Genomic DNA, 22,952 nt, shown 5'->3' on the forward strand with positions numbered 1-22,952 from the left:
GAACTGGTGTGCATATGGGATACTGACACCAAACGAGGCACCTTTACCCACCTTGTAAGTATGGGGGGGGGGCGACATTTTAAATTCATTTAGATTTTAATTGTCTTAAATCCCTTTATACGCTCTCATTCTGACTGAGATAGTAGAATTTTATATATGAGACATTCAAAAGAAATCCTTTTGTTCCATATGCCCTAACATATAACAGCCCATTTCTAATGTGGGGAGAATGACGGTGTAAGCACTATTTTCCATACTATTACTTTTTGTAAATCAAGTCACACCAGGGTTCTCCATACTATTACGTTTTGTAAATCAAGTCACACCAGCGTTTTCCAAACTATTACTTTTTGTAAATCAAGTCAGACCAGGGTTTACATTGCTGAATGATACATCATGAAACTAACTTTAATAATGATTCAAAATTGAGTGGATGCATATAATGTGATGGTTGTGAAGTTACATTAGTGAGAAATGAAATGATTGCCTTTGAGACGTTCACAACTAAGTTTGGACACAGAAGGCTTTTCAGAGGCTTTTATATGTGTTATGTCTTGAAGGTACCTCTGAACAATGGTAAAGATGATGACATGGTGTATAAAGATAAATACAAAGATACCTGAGGAATTTAAATAACTGAGTACAATTGCAATAGAGTGAATCTGTGGAGATGAATAAGAAATAAAATCACAGTGACAGGATATTTAAAAATATAAATGAAGTAATATAGGGAATATATAAATGAGAAGATAAAGAAGGATGGTAATACTTAATGAAAGGCTAAAGATAGAGAAACTTGTCAGTGGCATGGTAAGGGATGATTAAGTCAAGCACTGTGGAATAAGAAATTAGCAAAAGAAGACTATAAAAAAAGAACTACTTTAAGGGAACTTTGAAGACAAAATCTGAACAGATGAAAAGATGCTAGAATTAGAAAACATCAAAAGAATGAAGGCATGAAACATGCAGAAATCTGAATAAGAAAAGCAGCAAGAAGTAGGGAGGGATTCCAACTGACTATGGTGATTTGATTGCATGCATGTATTTCTACTCTCCTTCATTAAACTGACAGTGAATAAGAAAAAAAGTAAGATAAGGACAAGGATGGGGCAGGGAGGGCAGTAGAAGTCAAGAAAATCTTGGAAGCTAGAAAACTGATGAAGTGACAAATGACAAAACAGAATAAAAAACAGAAATTCTAGTATCCACTACCAACAAAAAGCAGGCAGACTTATTCTGCAGAATCCCAGAAGTAAAGAAACATGGTAATTGAAAGGAAAGGTGAGTGGGGAAGTCGAAACTTGGAGGACATTCAGAAAACGCTGCTACTGAGTAAAGCAGCAGTCTATCCCTGCTCTGTGAAGTGAAGGAGTTTTTGTATTCAGGGAACTGGAATAGTGAGACTTTGTTTTAGTATGGTAGCAGCCATAGATAATGTATAAACCAACTGTTGTGTCTGTGTACCAACAGTACTTTATTTACAAAAGCAGGCTTTGTCCTCTAAGAAGTGTACAAAATCCTGTGTTATGATGCAAAGTCATTGGAGGGTTCAATATACTACCACTTTTCCATTTTCTCTGTGAAACAAGAAACAAGGTTATTATCAGATAAGGAGTGCAGAAGTCTAACAAGAGGGACACAAATCTGAAATACTTCTCTGGAAGACTAGAAAATACATTGAATGTTCATGTTCATCTTACAGTAAAATGCAAAATAAAGTCAGCTTCTTTCATTGTTGATGTTAGTGATAGTGGTTCATTTGTTTTATTTTGAGCAAATGATTACATAATACCTTAGATCAGATGTTAATGACAGGACTTCTAGCTCATCTAACTTCTGCTGTTGTGTATAACACGGGGCATGACCAGGTGAGGAAAGGTCAGTGGGGAGCGGGGGAAGGGTGGAAGAGGAGAGAGAGAGATTGAGAGAAAAGGAAAGAAATAAGGAGGTAAAAGAAAATGATTAGAATAGAATGATGGGAGATCAAATTCAAGCCAGGAAGCCTTCAAGTAAGAACAGGAGAGGTCCATCGTCAGGACAGCGCTGATGGTGGGGTGCAGAAATGAAGTCCACATGGTGTTGGAAAGAATTCAGAGTTTTGAAGCAAGTAGAGTAAGGTGGGTGAGTCCTGGAGGGTTGTCCCTAGAGAATCTGATTTGTAAGTTTTCTTAAGTATGTTGATATTCTGAGGGATACACCATATACATCACAGCCTGTAAGGTTTTCAGATGTACAATGTCAAGTTCCTTAAGTGTCTTAACCCAATATCTCAAATTGATATTCAACTGTCAATATCCAATCAAAATTACACACCCTTTATGAACCCATGTTTGACAATGTGAGGCTAAATCTGCAATGTCCATCAACCAAGCTTTTTCAATAATCCTAGATGTTACCTTGTATTTCTCATGATAGGAGGACACATCATATTTGTAGCATTTGCTTAAATACTTGTACATTGAAAACGATCTTAAGAGAAAAAAAAAAAGCACATAGTGACACCAAAGAAAAATAATTCTACACTGGGAAATAATTTAACTTCTGTAAAGCACAGTTAATAGGTAAGGCATGATTTATTTATTTACTTATGTTTTTGGTTTTTAGTCTTTTCTTTTGATATATGATAATCTAAATTATGACAGAATTTTTGTAATACTGATAACAGAACAATAAAAGATCAGTGTAAGTTAGCCCTTCTCCAAAAATAAAATTAAATTAGTGTAACAGCTGACTTTTCAAACCAGACCACATCAATAAGACTAAGAATAATTAAAACAAAGGGTAGTTTTCATGTTAGATAAAGAAAATAGTCGACATAAAAGAAACTATAAGAAAATAATAATAATAATAAAAAAAAAACCTATCCAGGGGTTAGTGTCATGACATGGAGGGTAAAACCACTGCCAGCAATACAAACTACCCATGAGAACCAGAGCTGCAAACAGCTCCAGTGTGATTCACCTTTCAGGTAATGGGCCTGCACGGAAAATGGCGCAAGTAATTGGGATCCTCCTATCCTTGTAGGACACCTGAGTGAAGTCCTAGGTTCTTAGCGTCAGCCTGGATAAATCCCAGCTGTTGTGACTAAATTACTTGGTAAGTGAACCAGTAGATGGGGGATCTCTCTTGGATCTCTCTCTCCCTTTTGCTTGGTAACTTCATCTGTCAAATACTTTCTCTTTTTAAAATGCTCCAGAAAGAATTACAGAAAGATTTAAAATTTTACAGTTGTACATATACTTTTAGAGTATAATTATAATTATTCTAGATGCAGAAAACCACATAACCTGCTTTATTTCAGACATAAAATGATAACATACACTTTTTTCTATGTTGGACAGTAAGTATCTTACAGTATCTTACTCTAAAAAAATCTGCTTTAAAAAGTTGTCCCTCATTTTAACTGACAAAGGTACTTTTGGGGGTAGCTTTCAAGATTAACATCTCTTTGAATGACAAGTTAACATCCCTGAATGATTGTGAATCACCTCTCCAAAGACCCTGCTCTTCATTTCTTATTTTTATACTCATAAAACTGATACATTCTTAGTTCTTATCATTTGCCAACATTGTAACTGGGTTTTTGCCCCTCAGAGACAGAAGCTTCATTCACGCAGCGATCCAAAGTGGTTTAGGATATTTTCTCCCCCACATACTATAGCACATCTAATCCACTGAAGTAATTACTGGTATTATTGTGCAGGGCTATTTACCAATATTCCACTAAGAAAACTCACAATGATGTTTGTCTGAAAATAAATTAATTTTTCACAACATATGACATGCAGTTATAATAAACAAGGGCATAAACTATTCATAGGATCAGCTTCAGATTGAAACATAACATCAGTAAATCACCAGCATAATTGTGAAAACAGTAAATGCAATGGAAATGATAGAAGTCCCCATTATTTGCTGAAGTTGGGGTCATTCTGCAATTTGCAACAGAGAGCTCTACTATAAATAACATAGTTACTAGTAGGGTCACTTGCCTTAACCTTAAGAGCCTCTCAGAAATGACAATTTGAATCAAAACTGTGGTTTTCGAAAGCAACCATTTTTACAATCGCTGATTTCTAGAACAGGCATAATAAATTGCACACTCCTCAAACTGTATCTCTAATAGAATATAACTAGAAAAAAAAATCTCAGATGTTCATGAAACATGTTGGGTTTTCAGCATCGTGTTATCCTGTGGTGCTCTGCAATCAATTACTGTTATACCACCATCATTAATAATTTTCCTAATGAAAATGATTCTGTTGATCTCCGCTGTATTTTAATTATCAGAGTTAAGCATAATTACACTGCAGCTCTGAGCTGGCATGTGGACTCCTTTAGGGCGCAATTTTGTTTTAACACACTGATAATGTAATTTTACATTGTGTCAGTTTGTTTGGTTATTATCCAGTTGTACAATTCCACTGTATTCCTGATAACAGATAATAACCTTAGTACCTCCTATATCCTGAAGTCATTTAAAAAGCAATATTGGAATTCTGCGACTAGCTAACTTAATCGCCTTATGATTTTATAATTCCCACTGCTAAATATTTGGTTCAGGCACTCACCCTCTTGTAAGAATACTGTAAAGCCAGGCAACTACTCAATTTCTATCAATTATTGAGTAATTAAGCACATATATAAAATGAGTATAATTTTTCTGTTTTAAATATGTTATTTATGTAATATTAGATTCTACATAAACTTAAATATTAGCTTATGTGCTATTATAAATATTGGCTATGATGTTAAAAAAGCCTGTCATTGCAAAATTCCACTAACATGCTATGATCCTATTTTAGGCAAAAAATGGATCAGACTTTTGCTACAATTATTACAATAAGATATTTGCTTTGAAAACTTGATCAATTTTGTCCATGTGTGGAAAGTTATGCACCCAAGCTAGATCAGATTTGAATTTCTGTCATGATTTTTAACAGTGCCTACTGTCTGGTCTCACGTACAGAAGGCAATCAAAAAAAGTTAAATTAATTAGTTGCATGGTGACATTTTGGCCAACAAGCAAAATCAGAACCTTGAAGGTGGCCACAGAAAAATTTTTGGTGATTGGTACATAGTTTTGTACATGATTTTGGATTGTTATGCTCTTAGAAACAACAGAGAAAAATTAGTATTAAAGTATTACTCTCACTGATATCTTAGATTTGGGTACTTTTGCCTCAAAGTCAAACCAAAACAAAAAAAAATGAAAAAAAAAATATCTGACAAACCTGTAAGTATGCAAAGAACAACACTCTAACCTTGACCTAATAAAAAGGCTGCTATTGTCACAAATGAAAATTAATTTCAATATGCTTAGAACTGAATTCCAACTCATGAGCTGTAAGTTCAAATTCAACCTATGTAAGCCTCAGTTTATCCATCTTTAAAATGAAACCAGTGCTCTCCACTTCATGAGTAATGATGACAATAATGAAAAAGTATTTAGTGACTACAAAAGTTACTGAAGTGTAATCGAGTGCTGTTATGGGTACCAGTATTAACATTGCCTCTATATTAACATAATATACAATATTTTCGTTAAGAATAATTGATAGGAGCCACATTGTTGAGGTATTTGGGTTTATAGCAGTATAGGAAATGTTGCATCACATATGAATGAAAGTTTTTTCTGTATCTAGTGGCTTCTCTGCTTTGGGTCCAGTTTCTAACTAGAACATCTGGGATGGTGGTGGAAAATGGTTCAACCAGGCAGGACATGAGAATGCAGTTTCTGGCTCCCATGCCATAGCCTTCTGAGGATAACCAGAAAATGAAAGTTCTCCTTCCTTTCCTCTCTCCCCAATTTGCTCTTTGTCCCCTTCTCTCTATGCCTCCCTTACGGTGCCTTTCAAATAAAAACTAAACAAATCTTAAAAAAATATAGTGGGATAAGCTTTTTGGCCAAGGGGCTGAAATGTCTGTGAGGATGTTTGCACTCCGTATCACAGGACTGGGTTCTGATTCTGGCTTCCTGGCAATGTGACCCTGAGAGGCAGCAGGTGACGGATCAAGTAATTGTGCATCTATCATATATACGGGAGACTAGGATTGGGCTCTGGTTGCTTGGCTTCAGCTTCTGGTTGCTTGCACCAGCCTTGTGAGCATTTAGGGGCTAAGCCAGCAGATGGGCACTCTGCTGTCTTCTTCTCAAATAACAAATAAGACAAATGAAAAGGTTTTTAAAAGCCATACACCTAAGAAGAAAAAAAAAGAAACAAACAAAAAAACCAAATTCAACGATGTCCTCAGACCTAGGCTTCTAAATCTGTGATATGCCTGCTTTTAGAAGAGGGTTCGAAATGTCACAGTGAGACCCACAGAATTCCTCACTATAAATCTGATATCAGATGATCTTTTTCTTTTACCCAGTGCATGCTGACAACTGAAAGCCTTGTTCTCTTTACAACTGAATCAAAATACGAACATAGGGACAGACTGGGCTGGGTAGAAGACAATCAGCAGTAGCATAGTAGCATACACTGCGTCATATTGTGTGCTCCTTTATAACAATCCTAGGGCTCACTGTTGTGGTGCATAGGAGGAGGCACAGCTTGTAACACTGGCATCCATATCAAAGCCTCGGCTGCTCCATGTCCAGTCAAGCGTCTTGTTAATGTGACTGGATAGGCATAAGAGGACAATCCAGACACCTGGGCTCCTGACATTCATCAGGGGTCCAGCACAGAGTTCCTGCCTGATGGCTTCATCCGGGGTCTATCCCTGGCTCTTGTGCTATTTGGAGTGTGAACCAGTGGATGGAAAAATTATTTTTGTATCTCTGTTTCTCTATGTGTTTCTGTTTATCAAATAAATAACTCCTTAAAAAACAGTCAAGGTTTCATTTTATATAAAAACACTTACAAGATGATTATTGCCATTTACTTTTATAGCTGACTAAATGAGGACTGAGAGGGTGCAAATAATTTGTGCAAGGTTACACATGAAATAAAATGTTTCACTATGATACTATTCTTTCACATGCTAGGAAATCTTCCATGATGGATTGGAAGTGAGAGAGAACTGGTACTTTCCCACCTTTCTAGTTGAGAAAGTTTATTCTGTGACTCAGAAGGTCTAGAGAATCTCACTAGGTTGACAAACTAAGAAGTGTTAGTTATCCATGGTGTGAAATGAACTGAGGGAATAAACTCACATAGAAGATGCTAGAGGTTTAATGTTGGAAACTCAAAACTAAAAACACTAACTTCATTATTTTGTGATCTATAAATATGTCATCATACTTAGCAAATACTAATCAAGTAAAGACCTTATGGGTATACAGCAAGGAAAAGAAGCAAACAGCTGAGGCTCAATAACTGGGAGGAGTTTAGGAGTTGGTGGCAGGCCTTGGCTCATCCACCCTCCAGCATAGCTCCTTTTAACTTCAGCACGGGGCTTTTTAGTATTTTTCCACTCAAGATAAGTAAATTAGAATTATCTGGAGTCTGTTGAGAATAATGGCAAAAAACAGATGACCCAACAAGTCTGGTCCTTCAATATCTGGATGACCTAATTACTTTCTGGAATGACAAGGGGGTAGTTGAGGCAGGAAAAAAAGTACATCAGATTAGAATGTTAATGCCAACTACTGTATCTTTTCTTTTTGCTTTGATAAAACAAGATGATGGTAGCCTGTCAAACAGCACTAAGTGATGGAATATAATTTTATAATAATTATTTGATGGACACTGGAAATGAAAGCTTTATAGTTCTATTTAATTTTGCTATGAACCCCCATCTAAGAATACTTTAAGGAGTAATATATATCTAAAACCATAATAGTTACACATTAAGTGACCTTCACGCCATAAGAAAATCTATTTTTAAAAATCCTGTCAAAAATCTTATAGAACATCTTTAACAAATGCAACACATAAACAATTTATACTATATTTGCAAATAGGTACAGATAGCTGGGTCCAATATTCATACTTTTAACACAGAATTTATAAGTAGCTTAGGTTTTTACCTACAAAATAAATAAGGAAAAGCAATTGTGGCTCGGGAATTTATCCTTCACTCTCAGTGAGAGTAACTTAGATATCATGCATAATGAGTTGCAAACAAACGCAAAGCCCATCAAGCAATCATCTTTTGTGTCAGGCATTCATAGTTTTATCACAGCAACTAAAATTTCTCCTCCATCTCAGACACTGAGGCTAATTATACTCTTAATCACCAAGAATGCCACATTTTGCCCTTACCGTCTGGGAGATCAACTAGTTTTGACTTTGGTATGTAATATGACCCAATCAAATTCCAGAAAAGTTGTCCTTTCCATCAAGTATCAGGATTGATGGAAAAGTCACAAGCTTGCCTCTAGTAGAACAGATCCTGCTGAAAACCATGTTCTCACAAGAAAAAAAAATCTATAAGACAAATAGAGGTCAACAGTCTGGGGATTTTTCCGCAATTAGGTTGAACAGTTCTTGAAGTCCCAAAATGCCCTGGACTCAGTTCCATAAGCAGAGGAATCCCTCTACCTTAGAAGCGCACATACATACGCATATTTTTTGAAAATCCAATTTCAGTAGGATTCCCAACATATATGCAGCATTAAAACACATTATATGTTAAAGTTACTACCTCTTACATCTAAACTATCTATAAGGGAAATCCCAGAGCCTATGGAATTGTATCATAAAATTAAAAATAAAATAGAAGAAAAAATGTAAAACCTTTTAAAAATTTGTAAATTATCCATCATTTCTACCTGCAAGTCTCTTCTGCTTTGAGGAAGTTTGTCATGCATGGTACCTGGGGAGACAGAAGACTTCAGAGGCCTGGCAGCAGTGACAGTGCTTCCCAGTACCTTATTTTGTAATTTTTAAAAAAAATGTATTTGAAAGAGTTACAGAGAAAGGAGGAGGGACAGAGACAATCTCCCACTCACTGGTTCACTCCCTAAATGGTTAGAACAACTGACAATGGGCCAAGCTGAAGCCAGGAGTCTAGAATTTCTTATGTTCTTCCACATGAGTTTCAGGTACCCAAGTACTTTAGCCATTTTCCATAGCTTTCCCAGGCACATTGGCAGGCAGTTGAATAAGAAGTGGAGTAGCTTGGACTTGACATACATATGGGATATCAGTCTCAGAGGCAGAAGCTTAATTTGTTGTACTACAACACTGACTGCTAGGATATTTTCAAAATCATTAATATTAACATACATTATAAACATTCGACATATATATGATATATAATATTCAATGATGAAGCTCTTCCTTCAAACTTTGGGGTCTATGTAACACATTCTTGGAAGTTCCACTATTGTATTTTCTTTGTAATCCCTTGGCATAGTATTTTGAGATAATTTACTTGTAATTTAACAGCATCAAAGAAAAAGCAGAATCACAGAGTACAAAGAATAAAGGATCTGGAGTTGTCAAGACCAACACTAGGTGAATGGTATTGTGGTGTAGTGAGTAAAGCAGCAGTTGGCTATACTGGCATCCCGTATAGTTGCTGGTTTGAATCCCTGCTACTTCACTTCTGACCCAGCTTCTTGCTAACATGCATGGTAAATCAGTGAAGAACATCCCAACTGCTTGGGCCGCTGTATCCACATGGAAGACCCAGAAGAAGCTGCTGGCTCCTGCCTTTGGTATGGTATAGCCCTGGCCATCATGGCCCCTGTGGAGTAACCAGCAAATGGGAGATCTATCTCTTTTTTTCTCTCTCCACCCCTCTAGCTCTGTAACTCAGCTTCCCAAATAAATAAAATAAATCTTAAAAAAAAGAAAGAAGGCCTGTATTTAGACCATCTCACTGTCAGATCTTTATAACAGATAACCATAGTAGTGACACAAGTCTCAGGTGCAAAATGAGAGAAATTATGATTATCTCATTGAGCAGCCATAATGCTCAATGTGCAAGTGAGATCAGATACTCAGATATACATCTGAACACTAGTTAACAACTTATAATGTGTGTGATGATGGCAAATGACTGGCTTTACATAAGCCTATTTACCTTTGGTAAAATAGAACAATTTGTTGATTACCACATATAGGATATTATTAGATAAGGAGTAAATGTAGTAATACATATACAGTGGTTACTGAAGTCTTGACATGTGAACTGCAAATTGAAACATTATTCAGGTTGAATAAAGTCGAATCATTTTTGTATGTTAAAATATGACAGCACCAATTTATAGAGTTCATGAGTATATTATATGTCTATTACAGTATCAGGCAATCATTAATTATTTACTTGATCAATTAATTACATTAATGTATACGTCAAGTACATACTATGATTCAGTGAGTTTCATGAGATAATTAATACACTTTTCTAAGTCAACCAAAATTATATACTGCCAAAAACTTAAGGTTCAACCAGTCATATTAAACATGACCAAAGTCAAGGTATTCCACTGAACAATGATTAGGGATTTTATGTAATAATCTTTCCAAAAAGAATTTCTTATCTACAGGTACAACACAATTTTTGGATCATACCACGGCAATAGCTATAGCCAGGGTTCCTCCATATGATACTGCTCTGAGGAAGCTACAACACTGCACAAAATGAACATGTCCTTAACAACAGGTCCTATAAATGAGGGTAGCTTTTACATGCTGAATGTGGACATGGGTAAATGGATTCCCTCTACACTTTCCTTACATTGTGATAGATTATACTGACATACTCTAGGAAAAGTTTCTTTTAAACTGAAAGCTCCCATCAGTACAACAAAGGTACTTCAGGTTAGAAAATTAGTGGTTTGGGGACCAGCAATTACAGGAGGAAAGGGAATATAATCAGATCCTGGTGTGCAGATTTTTTTTTTAGCTTGCAAATTCCTTCTTTCCGGTGTTTCAAATTTCAAAGGCTTATGGTAGTTTAGAAGCAATCCTCTTATAAGTGTACAATTTGTAATGATTATAGGAACAAGTTGTAATTGTTTCTAGCAAGTTTTTAAGAGTCTTTGATGTTATGATTAGTGTTTTATATGGTAATATATTGATACGGGTGCTTATTTGCCTGTTCCCTTGTCTGCTTTTATGGTTTCTGGGTTCAATGTACAAATAAATCTTTGATCTCAATAGGTCTTTCTGGTTAAAAAAGCAAGCTGAAAGAAATTAAACATGAGCAGTCCAAGGTTCTGCAATATTTACAGAGGAGTACGAATAGGGATTTCAATGTAAGAGTACAGTGCTAAGGACCCATAAATTAAGCCATGGGAGAAAGGATTGCCAACTGCACCATGCGGGAGAACGGTTCTGTGTTGAGCGTTGATCCCATCAAGTCACATCCCTGAGTTGTGGCTTCTGGATAGCCAGAGTGTCCCCACACACAGAAGTCTAGGTGGATGTCACACTGAGCAAATCAAAGGCAAGGCTCTGCAAGCCATCGGCTTCCTCCTTTCCACTTGCCTTCTGCCCTTCAGAAATCACCACAGGGAAGAACTCCATCTTTGCAAAGGTTTCATTTTCAGCTATCCTCTCATCACGTGTGATTTCAGGAAACTGAAAAATAGTGCCTCCTGGAGCAGACAGCTTGACACGAAATGCTAAATTTCAAAAGGAATGTATTTTTTGATAGATAATGCCTCTGAGCCGAAATCAGTGATTTGATCAAATCTAGCTATCGCTAAAACCAACAGCAAAGGGAGAGTACCAGTCAAGCCACACAAGTACTATTCTAAGAGAATATGAAAGGCACTAAGTATTTAATGATATGGTTCCTTTTGTTTTATGTGGTACTGAAAAAAAAATTCACAGGGTTTTCCTGAAACTGTAAGTTAGACAGACTTGCAAGAACAAAATGAGGACGGTATCAAATTATACTCTGTACTCCCATCCCGGCTCTTCTGGCACTGTTTTGTAATCTCAGATTTCAACACTTGGAAAGAGACAGGGAAATGATCTTACATTTACCTTTGCTGTACACAATGCAATTGTTTTTGTTGTCTTCTACTCCTTGCCAAGTCACATCCAGCAGCCACTTGGGACCAGCAGTCAGCACCATTGGGACCTGAGTCTTTGTCTTCTGTAAAAAGAGTGATAACAAACAGATGCTATTTGCTTTCGTTGATTAAAACTTGAACAAAAATAGTACTAATCAATTTATTTTTATAAACAAGTAAATCTCCCAAACTCTAATTCAAGTCCTTATTCGCCTGTCTGCTGATATCTCCTGAAGAAGGCACAAGCTTAAGACTTTGCTGCTTTCACTAATCTGAATGGTAGAATTATTATCAAGGATTTTTTTCCCCCCCTAAATGATACTGGATCAGATCTCTAAGATTAGAAAGATCTCTTGCGGCTTTGAATTATAAAGAGAATGCAGATGACTTTCATGGCAAAGAGCAGAGTGTTTAGAAGTGAACTTTAGACACATTGTACTTGGCTATCAACAGAATCTCACTATTTCCTGAAACAGACAGGAAAGAATTTAAAGAATCAGGATCCATTTCAAAGCTCTATCCTGAGAAACATTTATATCAGAGTAGAAACTTATTCTGAATGAATAAGGAAACCCACCCAGCCCCCTTCACTGAGTACGGATATGAGTTTGAATGTAACTGAAATAATAATGCTAATGATTCAACATACATTGTCCGTGAATAAACTCAAATGCAGAACAAATAGAGCATGACATCCCGTGCTCTGAGAAGCAGAGAAGCAGGGAGACAAGTGCTATCTTTCTAACAAAATATCTTCAGTGTGCATTTTAAATAGAAGGTTAAAAAGGTTCATCATTTGTGGCTGTTTGACAACCAAATTATTTATCTTTAAAGTTCTCTTGATAAATGTATTTGGCTGAAATAAGCTAGGGAAGAAATAAAGTAAGTCTCAGCAGGACTGTATTTTCTGATGAGTCACAGTGAATGTGCATTCAGACTTTTATCATTCACCAGCCCATGTTCTGTATATCAAATATCACAAAACCACAGCACTGAGCACAATACAAGGGTCTCAAGGCAATTTTTTGAACTGAATTTTCACATAGATATGATTCTGCCAAAGAGATCTTGGCCCATTCTGGGATTTGCCACATGCTACATGCTATCATAAATTTACCAAATTGGCATTAACAAGTATTCACTTGAGGAAGTCCATGTAACCTGATGATTTCAAATCTTTCAGGAAACTGCAGGACCCATCTCACCTGCCTCATGAACACAAAGGTAGCATAAGACACGGCAAGCCATGGCTAACTACAAAGGCTTTTTAAAAACTATTTATATGATGGATGCCAGCCCCTCCTTTACGTGTTATAATAATAAGCTAAAAAATACCATAAAAAGCATTTTAATGGGAAAAAAATCAACAATGCTGGATAATTTTAAAACATAGTTTGTTTTAAAAAGCATTTTATTAAAAATAACAGATTGTAACATCTCAGTATTTATACTTCCACTTTGACTCACTTTTAGAGTCATAATTTTTAATGGTTTATTTATCTTAATAATTGACTAGCACAACTTAGAAAAAACAATTACCTGAAATCCATGTATGAAATAAGTTAATTTATGTGATACTCATGCACACACACACACACACACACAGAGGATATTGCAAAAAGTTTGTAGAAAATATAATTAAAGATAACAGTTTTTGGTGCAATTTTTAAATCCATGTTTCTGTAGGGTCTTTAGAAAAGTTCATGAAAATGAATATAATGAAAGAACTAAATGAACTTTTTTTTAAAGATTTATTTATTTTTATTTGAAAGGCAGATATACAGAAAGGAGGAGAGACACAGAAGATATTCTGTCCGATGGTTCATTCCCCAAGCGGCTGCAATGGCTGGAGCTGAGCCAATCTGAAGCCAGGAGCCAGGAGCTTCTTCTAGGTTTCCCACAGGGCTATGGGGACCCAAAGCTTTGGGCCGTCCTCGACTGCTTTCCCAGGGCACAAGCAGGGAGCTGGATGGGAAGTGGAGCCTCAGGGTTTAGAACCGGCACCTATATTGGATCACAGCACGTTCAAGGCAAGGACTTTAACTGCAACGCTATCACGCCAGGCCCAATATTTTCTTAAATTTATGTCTAAACATTTCATTATTTTACATTTACTTTTAATATGAGCAATATTTTTTTAACTTTCAGATTCTTCTTGTTCATTGCTGGTATATACAACATGATTGACCTTAACACAGTAACCTAGTATTCTGTGATGACGTCAGATTTACTTATTAGTGTCAAGGAATTTTTATCAGTGCATTCAGCCTATGAACTAATATTTTAATTTTATTTTTCATAAACTCTTTATAGCTCTTCATGTGTATATCTGTTCCCAAATTTCCCTATTACATGCTTCATCATAATTATCTTCACTTTCTAAATAGAATTACTGAGCAAAACATGCATTCAATCTGACATGATAGTGACTGATATCCAACAAAGTATGATGTCTTACTGGCATATATTTTTATTCCTTTAGTTACCACAGTAATAGGTAAATGTATGGATCAAGTTCTACACATCTCTAAACACAGGTAGAGTGAGTTATGGCAAGGGTCAACACTTTGGTAAATCAAGGTTTGGAGTATTCAGTTATCTTATTTCTAAAATACAGTGTGTCTGATTTTATATAATAGATTTCAAAACTGGTGTTTGGCTTGACTTCTACTGGATGATATTACCTCATGGCAAACAATTATTTTCAATTATGTAAAATTTTTAATCCATAGATCTTAAAGTCTCCTGAAATTCGAGTGAGATTTTATTTTTTTAACAGAAATACAACAAAATCAACATTGAACACTTTAATTCTCTATGAAATCTTTAGCACTGACCAAATCAAATAATGTGTAAATATAGTAACACTCAGTTTATTTCACAAATAAGTCAGACCTATGCTTGCTGTGGAGAATCAGACTAACATCTTTTTGGCGACGCATGCAAAAATGTACATATCATTTAATACTGGTAGAATGTTAACATACCATATAATAGGTACTAAGCCATGTGTAAATTTTGGGGGACTGATGAAGGTCAGCTGGGAATCTGCTGTCTTATTGGGTCTGACAGGGTATCATAAGAGAGGTAATAGCATCTATGCAGCATTTTTAAAGGAAAAACAGGAAAGTCTGCAGTTGCTGGGAATCAAGTAGGCAATGGTTCAGCTGAGTACTGGTATAGGAAAACAGAGGTTACAGCAAATACTGTTCTGAGTCTGGGTTAAGTTCTTGGAAAAATCTGTACAACTTCTTTGGTGTGTGACATGAGCTAGTACAGTAATAGTGATCATAAATCACCATTAATATTATTATAATAAATAATAGCAATATGTGTCTCAATGGACAGATTAGGAACAGTTCTTTGAAGAGATTTACATATTAAGACACAACCTTTCTGCTTAATTCTACAAGCAGAGGAAAGAAAAGCAATGAAGACATATATATATATATATATATATATATATATATATACACATATGTATATAAGTGTGTGTATATGTCTCCATTGCCTTTCATATATATATATATATATATATATATATATATATATATATATAAGTGTGTGTGTGTGTGTGTGTATACGCACACACACATATATGAAAGCCAGCTCCAGAGAGATAAATCTATCTGTTGGCTCACTCCCTAAATGACCCCATATCAGGGGATCAGCCAGGGCAAAACAAGGAGCTAGGATCTTTTTCCAAGTCTCTTATGTGGGTGGTAGAGGCCCAAAGGCTTGGGTCATCCTCCATTGCTTTTCCCATGTAATTAATATGTAGCTGAATCTGAAGTGAAGCAGTTGGGAATTGAACCTACATCACATGGAATGCCAGCATCACAGGTAGCAGCTTTACCCACAGTGCCATAATGCCAGCTCCCAAGATTTTTTAAGCAAGCAAAAAAAAAATAAAGGCACTACTATGCATGCTATTTTACAGGCATTTACTAGACACAATTATTACATACGTGGTCCTCATATATCTATTTTTAAAAGAAAACTGAAAATGAACAATTTTAAAAATTTCATTAACTCAAACAACTGGAAGACAGAAAATCAGTACTAACCTTTGTTCTAAATACTACTACCTCCAGCATGAGAAATCATTATGGTTTGCTTGGAAAGGCAGGAGCTTCCAGAAGACTATAGTATCAGTGCTATGAACAGACACCCCTGAGCAAACCAGGACACATTATTCAATACCACTCCTATTACTACTGAAATACTAGGGGTGGGCACACAGGATCAACTAGCCAGTCTTCCACTTGCAAGCACAGTATGCTGTAAGGGAACCAGTTTGTTTCCTGGATGTTCCACTTCTCATCCATCTTCCTGCTTGTGCCCTGTGAAAGCAGCAGAGGAAGGTCCAAAGCCTTGGGACCATACAACCTTGTGGGAGACCCAGAAGAAACTCCTGGCTCCTGAATTCGGATTGGTTCAGCTCTGATCGTTACAGACATTCTGGGAAATGAACTAGTCAATAGCAGATCTTTTTCTGTGTTTCTCCAATCTGTAAACCTACTTTTTTAAAAAGTGAACAGATCTTTGAATAAAATAAAATAATACTAATGCTTTGTTTCACTCTTTTGAGAATTGTAAAACACTGGCTACTGGATAATTCTCCTGAAGGATACTGTTTTATTTCTAAAATTCAAGGAAGTGTTAATTAATAACATTTCCCCACTTTGTACATGAGCGAATTCAGACCTTAGACAGGTTGATTTAGCAAACAGTGTTGTGGGCTGAAGTGCAGACTGCAATACTGGCATTCTGTATCAGAGCACCGATGGAAGTATCAGCTGTTCCTCTTTCCATTCACCTCCCTGCTAAAGTTCCAGGGAAGGCAGTAGAAGATGGCCCAAGGCCTGGTGCAATAACCTAGTGCACAAAGTCCTCAACCTCACATGTGCTGGGATTCCATAGGGGTGCCTGTTCTAATCCTAGAGACCCCACTTCCCACCCAGCTCCCTGATTGCAGCTTGGGAAGGCAGTTGAGGGCAGCCCAAAGTCTCGGGTTCCTGCACCCGTGTGGGAGACCCAGATGAATTTCTGGCTCCTGGCTTTGGATCGGCACAGCTCCAGCTATTGTGGTTGCTTGGAGAGTGAATCAATGAACGGAAGATCTTCCTCTCTGTCTCTCCTCCTCTGTGTATCTGACTTTGCAATAAAAATATAGAAATTTTTAAAAAAAAAAGAAGAAGAAGAAGATGGCCCAGGACATGGGAACCTCTCACCTATGCAGAAGACCCAGATAGAGTTCTGGTTTCCTTCAGTCTAATCCTGCTGTGGCTGTTGAGGCCAGTTGGAACGAGCCAGTGGATGGGGGCTCTAGCCCTCCTTTCTCCATTCTCTTTCTCTGTAACTCTTTCAAATAAATAAATCCATCAAAGTCAAAAATTTGTTTTTGCGACTCACATTAAAGTAGGTGACTAATATCATTATTTAATGGTATGTTACATACTCTTATCTTTAAAACCTTGGCCAAAAATGTATTGTATCTGAGTATGGGTAGAATCTCACGTATGTAGAAGCTGCATTGAAGGGGATCTGGTTTATTTTACTCCAAATCAATAAGACAGAGATAAAAATGTATCACAGACTTGTAGAAAGATGCACCAAAACTGTAAAGCATACTACAATTAGATAAAAAATCTCAAGGAACCAGTTATTATAGTTTCAAAAACATAAGTCAATTTCTTTTGGAAGAAGATAACTTTCATAAAGATTGACTTGGCTTCAAAGAATATTGCCAAGGAAAGAATGAGTTGACCAGGATTACATGAAAACTGCTTTCCAGAAAAATCCATGAATAGAAAATAATATCCACATCGATCACTAGGTTTCTTTTTCCAAATCTCTTACTAGCATAAGAACTCATGTACTTCTAGAATGTTAAGAGCTAGAAGCAACTTTAAAGTTTCCTTGGTTTATTTTACACTTGAGGGAAGTGAGGCCAACATGTTGATGTAGTGTCACAAGCATATAATTAGCACAGTCTGTTGGGAAAAGTGAACAGATATACAAGGTTTGATGGGCAAGTAAAGGGATTCCCAAGATGGGCTTGCTCTAATCCCCTTGAACCTGTGTGAACTTGTTCACTTAAGTTGTTTAAAGGGGTTTTAAAATGTGAGCAAAGTTCAGAATCAGTAAAAAGATCAGAGTATCTCAGATGATCCAGATGAATTCAATTTAATCACAGGCATTCTTAGAAGTAGAAGAAAAGGCAAAAGAGCAAACAGAAGAGTCAGCATGAAAAGGACTGCACCTGCCTTTGCTATCATTCAACTTAGGAGACTAAGGCAGTTGGCAAGAGATACACTGTGATGTTTACAAAACATTTATTTAACCTTGTGGTGAACCATTTCCAACCATCTACTTTCCTGGTATCGATTTTGTTTTTAAAAGATGTATTTGTGTAAAAGGCAGAACTGCATATAGATTGTCCATCTGCTAAGTTCACCCTCTGAAAGTCTGTGACAGCCAGGAATGGAATAGGCCAAAGCCAGGAAACAGGAACCCCAATCGGGTCTCCCATGTGTGTGGCAGAGATCCAAGTATTGATCCATCATCTGCTGCCCTCTTTGGAATATTATTAGCAAGGAATCTGCATTTGAAGAAGGGGGGTCGTTCATTCCAATATGGGATGCAGATGCAGGATTTCTGATTGACAGTTTAACCTATGTGCCACAATGTTCAACAATTCCGTATACTTTCAAGTTAGGTATGGCGATATAACTTTCCTTGAGCGATGAAGCTGAACAAGAAATGGTATGTTACTCCCAGCAGAACATGTAATTGCTGATGTGCAACTCAGTTTGCCTTTACCAAAATGGTCATAGAAGAATGTAAGCAGGTGGGAATCCTTGGTGACTATGGTGTCCAGGTAGCTCCGTAAGTAAAACAGCAGCTGTGGCCTTGCAGTTGCATAAACCCCAGAAAAATGTAGTTTATTCTCACTTGCTACAAAATTTTTTCTTCATATTTTTTTCCATTTTGAAGTTAACCTATGGGTTTTCATAGTTTAAAAATCATATTTATATTGGCAATCTCATAGTAAGAAATTGGTTTGAGGTATGTAACAGAAGCCTCAGATTTCAGTTACAACAAGTTTAATAAAGACAAAAAAGAAAATCTGTACACTTTTTGAGGCTCTACATTGTAACTTAAATAATCTGTACTCCTAGAAACAGTTTGAACTTGGAGTATCACGTTTAGACAGCCCACAACCAGAAAAACTTGACAAGGACAAAATGGGTCAAAAGTGTCTTTTCTTAGGAATAATTAGAATCATCTAATGTGGATAAAAGAGGTCAAATGAACATCCGCTTCTCACTAACCTTTGCAGTTACTGGACCGACAAAGGAGGTAGCCTTCAATAAATGTTTATAGTCAAGGCAAAAGGTTAATGGAGATAAAAGTAGACAGTCCAAAAGGTAAATAGAGGAGAATTCTAACCCAAGAAACTGGTGACATAGGGATTCCAAATTTTTCTTAAAAAAAATTGTGGAAGGTTTCCAAAATGAGGATTGGGAAGAACTCAAAGTTGTAGGAAAATTTACTAGTGAGAAAAGCTTGCTTTTATATTATGTCCTTTTAAATGTACTACAAGTGTTTTTGATTGAAAAATGGATTCTCACTTACTTTAGCTTGGATTATATAACAAAATATTGCAAAATTTCATCCCAGTGCCATGAGATGTGGTTTGGTGCTGATGAAAATATTCTTTGTGTGTTGCTTCTTTAACTTGGTAATACTGGGAAAAAGAGTGGAGGCCTATTTGTCCCTTGGTGTTGTTTCAACAACTAATAGCTAGTTCTATTTTCTTAGCTATAAACATATATTTGACACTAGGCAGAGAAAATCTTTAGAATTACTGTATATTTTATAGAATTACATATTTAGAACCAGAAAAATATACACATGCACATTCATATGTTCTGTCCCTTAAGAATTAGACATAATTGCCACTGCCACCCTTCTCCAACTGTATTATTCTTCATATCTAGATAAGCAAACAAGAAAAACTACTTGATGTGGCTTAACTTTTTACATGACCACAAGAAAAATTTTATACAGTAACAGTATCTGCTAATATTTCCAAGCAGTTCTCTACTTCTGAAATGAATTCAATCTGAGATTTCCCAAAAATATTATCACTGTCCCTTTAACTTTATGAAATCTCAAGTGAGAGTGAACAGAAATTTAAAAGTACAATTTACCCCGTTCATTCCATAGGAGTATTAATAACTTAAATCACTGGACTTGCTGGAGTGAAAAAGAATATGCCAAATAACAAGTCAAGGCTCTATGCAATCATATTTCTAACAATTCTATATATTACACACATTTGCTGCATTATTGATTTGACTGGAATTGCATCACTTTTAGGATGATGAATTCTACCACATCATTCCATGTTTGTTAGTAAATTATCTTTCAGAAAATTACACAGAAAACTCCACATGTGATCGTTGTGATGTTGTGTCTTACGTGATGCTATGCCCACAGAATTGTTCTCCCTGTTCTCCGAAGTATAGACCTTCACTTCAGACTACATCAAGTCACCTTACTGCATAAGGTTTAGAGGCTCAATATTACTCACGTGATGAGAAAAAAACAGTTTTCATTCAAAAATACCCAAATATTCTCCAAGACTGATTAATGCCTTGTGTTCGAACATGACTATATTTATCATGTGCTTCCACTAAAATACACATTTTACCTAAACACAAGAAGGGATAGATATTGGTTAAGGCATCCCATTTTGGCATGTTGGTTTGAGTCCCACTCCAATTTGGGGGGAAGCAGCAGAGGATGGCTCAAGTCCTTGAGTCCCAGCCTTCCAGGAGAGAGTCATGAATCAAGCTCCTACCACCTGGCTTTGACTTCTCAAAGCCCTGGCTTTGTTGGTATTTAGCGAGTGAACAAGTAGGTGAAAGATCAGTTTCTCTCTATTCCCTTTTCTGTCCTGTCCTGTTTCCCGTCCGTTTCAATAAAATGGAAGTAAAATTTGAAAATCATTTTAAAAGAGGAAAAAAAAATCACTTAGGTACTTGAGGATATTTCTCCAGTGAGAATGGTAGTCTTTTTTGTACACTGTCTAAAAACAAATTTATACGTGTGGATGTGCATATGTTCCACCAACAGATTTAAATAAGAATCTTAGAAAGGTTCCAAATTCATCAGGAAACACAATAGTATCTACATCTATCACTTGGGAAATAACAAAGCTTATCTCCGTAAAATATTATCGAAGTTGTATTCTGAAACAAATTGATATGCCATACATATTTTCAAACTTAAAGTCAATCAATTAAAGATAATCTTAAACTATTAAATACATGAAGGAAACAAACGGGAAAAACAGTAATAACGGCGATATTAAGAACCCAACCAACATTAACCACAGGCACAACATAAATTAATGCTTAGAAAGCTAACGAATATTTCATTTGAATTTTTTTTCTTATTTTAAACACAGTCCTGCCGAACTTCCTTTAAAGACAGTGTGAAAGTGAAATTCAAGAGAATTTCTGGTAGCAAACATCTCAAAGTTGACTGTGGCAAATGGGATTTGAAACACGGTAAGAGAATTTTCAAAAACAAAGTGAGCGTGAATTAAAAAAGAGACTTTTTGACTACAATATTCACATTCCTTATGTTATATGGTTTTATCCTCACAAACACAAAAAAATCAAATAATAATTTTCTGTGAAGGATAATTGTTTTGATTCTCAATTGTTAGAACACAACTTTACATGAGTCACTTATTAAATACAGGAATTTCCATATAATAACTAATGATCTTATTAGAAAAGGTAACACAATAGTTCCATATTTACTGGGTTTTAAAAATAATTATCCACATCCAAATATAGATAATTATTTCATTATATTTAGAAATAAAACTAATATAATATAATGTAATATAATATAATATAATATAATATAATATAATATAATATAATACAAGATTACTTACTGAAGACAGACACCACATTGTACAAGAGGGAAAAAAATCTCTGAATGGTAAATATTTAATCTATCCAGATATTTATTGTACTTTCATTTTCAAAAGAAAATAGACTCATTTCTCCTTGCCTTTTGCCAACTTCACTCCCACAGTCTCATCTGTTCTTCACATACATTTGGCTCCAAGGAAGAACTACTCCCTCCAAGCTGGCAACCACTAACTTCAACCTTTTATTTTCCATGGCTCAGAAAGTCACAGAGTGTTTAAAGAGTGTTGTTTTGCTTCTGGCAGGATTTCTGGGCTTGCACCTAGTGCAATGTGCAAAAGAGTGTCAGAGCTTAAACCCCCAAATGGGAGAAGCAAGCAGTTCCTGTGTCACCCTCCTGACATAAAGCTGTTCCATATGCATCTGGCAGAGTCCAGAAACCCAGAGACCTGTGCTACCAGGTAGATGAACTGCAGGTCAGTCATTTAACCTCTAAATGTCTCATCTTCTTCCTCTCTAGGATGATTCTATGACTTTCTAGCAAAACTACACGTACATTCTGAGTGCAGAAGAGTCAATCATACACACACACACACACATATCTAATTATATATCTAACTAACTACACACACACACATTCATATTCAACACATTGGGCTTATCCTTAAGGAAAGGCTATTTTTATTGGTGAAGCGATAAAGAAAAGTCATTCTAATTAACTGTGTTTTGGCATTGTAACTCCCTCACACAAAGTGATGTGCTTAAAAGTGGTGAGGAGTGTGAGTGTATGTGATAGATATACACACATCCTCTTCTAAATGATTTAAAACTACATCCTGGATACAAAATGATCCTCAAATGGTGAGATATATCCTTCTGGAAACATTACACCACTATCACGGTAACGAATTTTGTGGTCAGCTATAAGACTGCCTCATCATTACTCTCAGAACAAATCCACTCCCCCACTGCAAACAGCAATCCAGATCACAGCAATGTACTAAACTTTAAAACCAAATGCAAGCAGTTTTCCTTTATTACACGGTGTCTTCATGATTTGTACCTTTTTATCC

The 22,952-nt window shown here is 36.1% G+C and overlaps 1 protein-coding gene across 2 annotated transcripts in view; it reads right to left on the bottom strand.

The window, feature by feature from the left end:
• ZFPM2 (zinc finger protein, FOG family member 2) overlaps positions 1–22,952 on the bottom strand; it is a 452,842-nt gene that overhangs the window by 147,762 nt on the left and 282,128 nt on the right. For both annotated transcript variants that reach the window (XM_004580673.2, XM_036498458.2), the window contains one exon: positions 11,892–12,003. In XM_004580673.2, coding sequence (XP_004580730.2) covers positions 11,892–12,003 — 112 coding nt within the window. The remainder of the gene's footprint in view (positions 1–11,891; positions 12,004–22,952) is intronic.

Source organism: Ochotona princeps, chromosome 9 (genome assembly GCF_030435755.1).
Source record: "Ochotona princeps isolate mOchPri1 chromosome 9, mOchPri1.hap1, whole genome shotgun sequence".
Lineage (NCBI taxonomy): Eukaryota > Metazoa > Chordata > Mammalia > Lagomorpha > Ochotonidae > Ochotona > Ochotona princeps.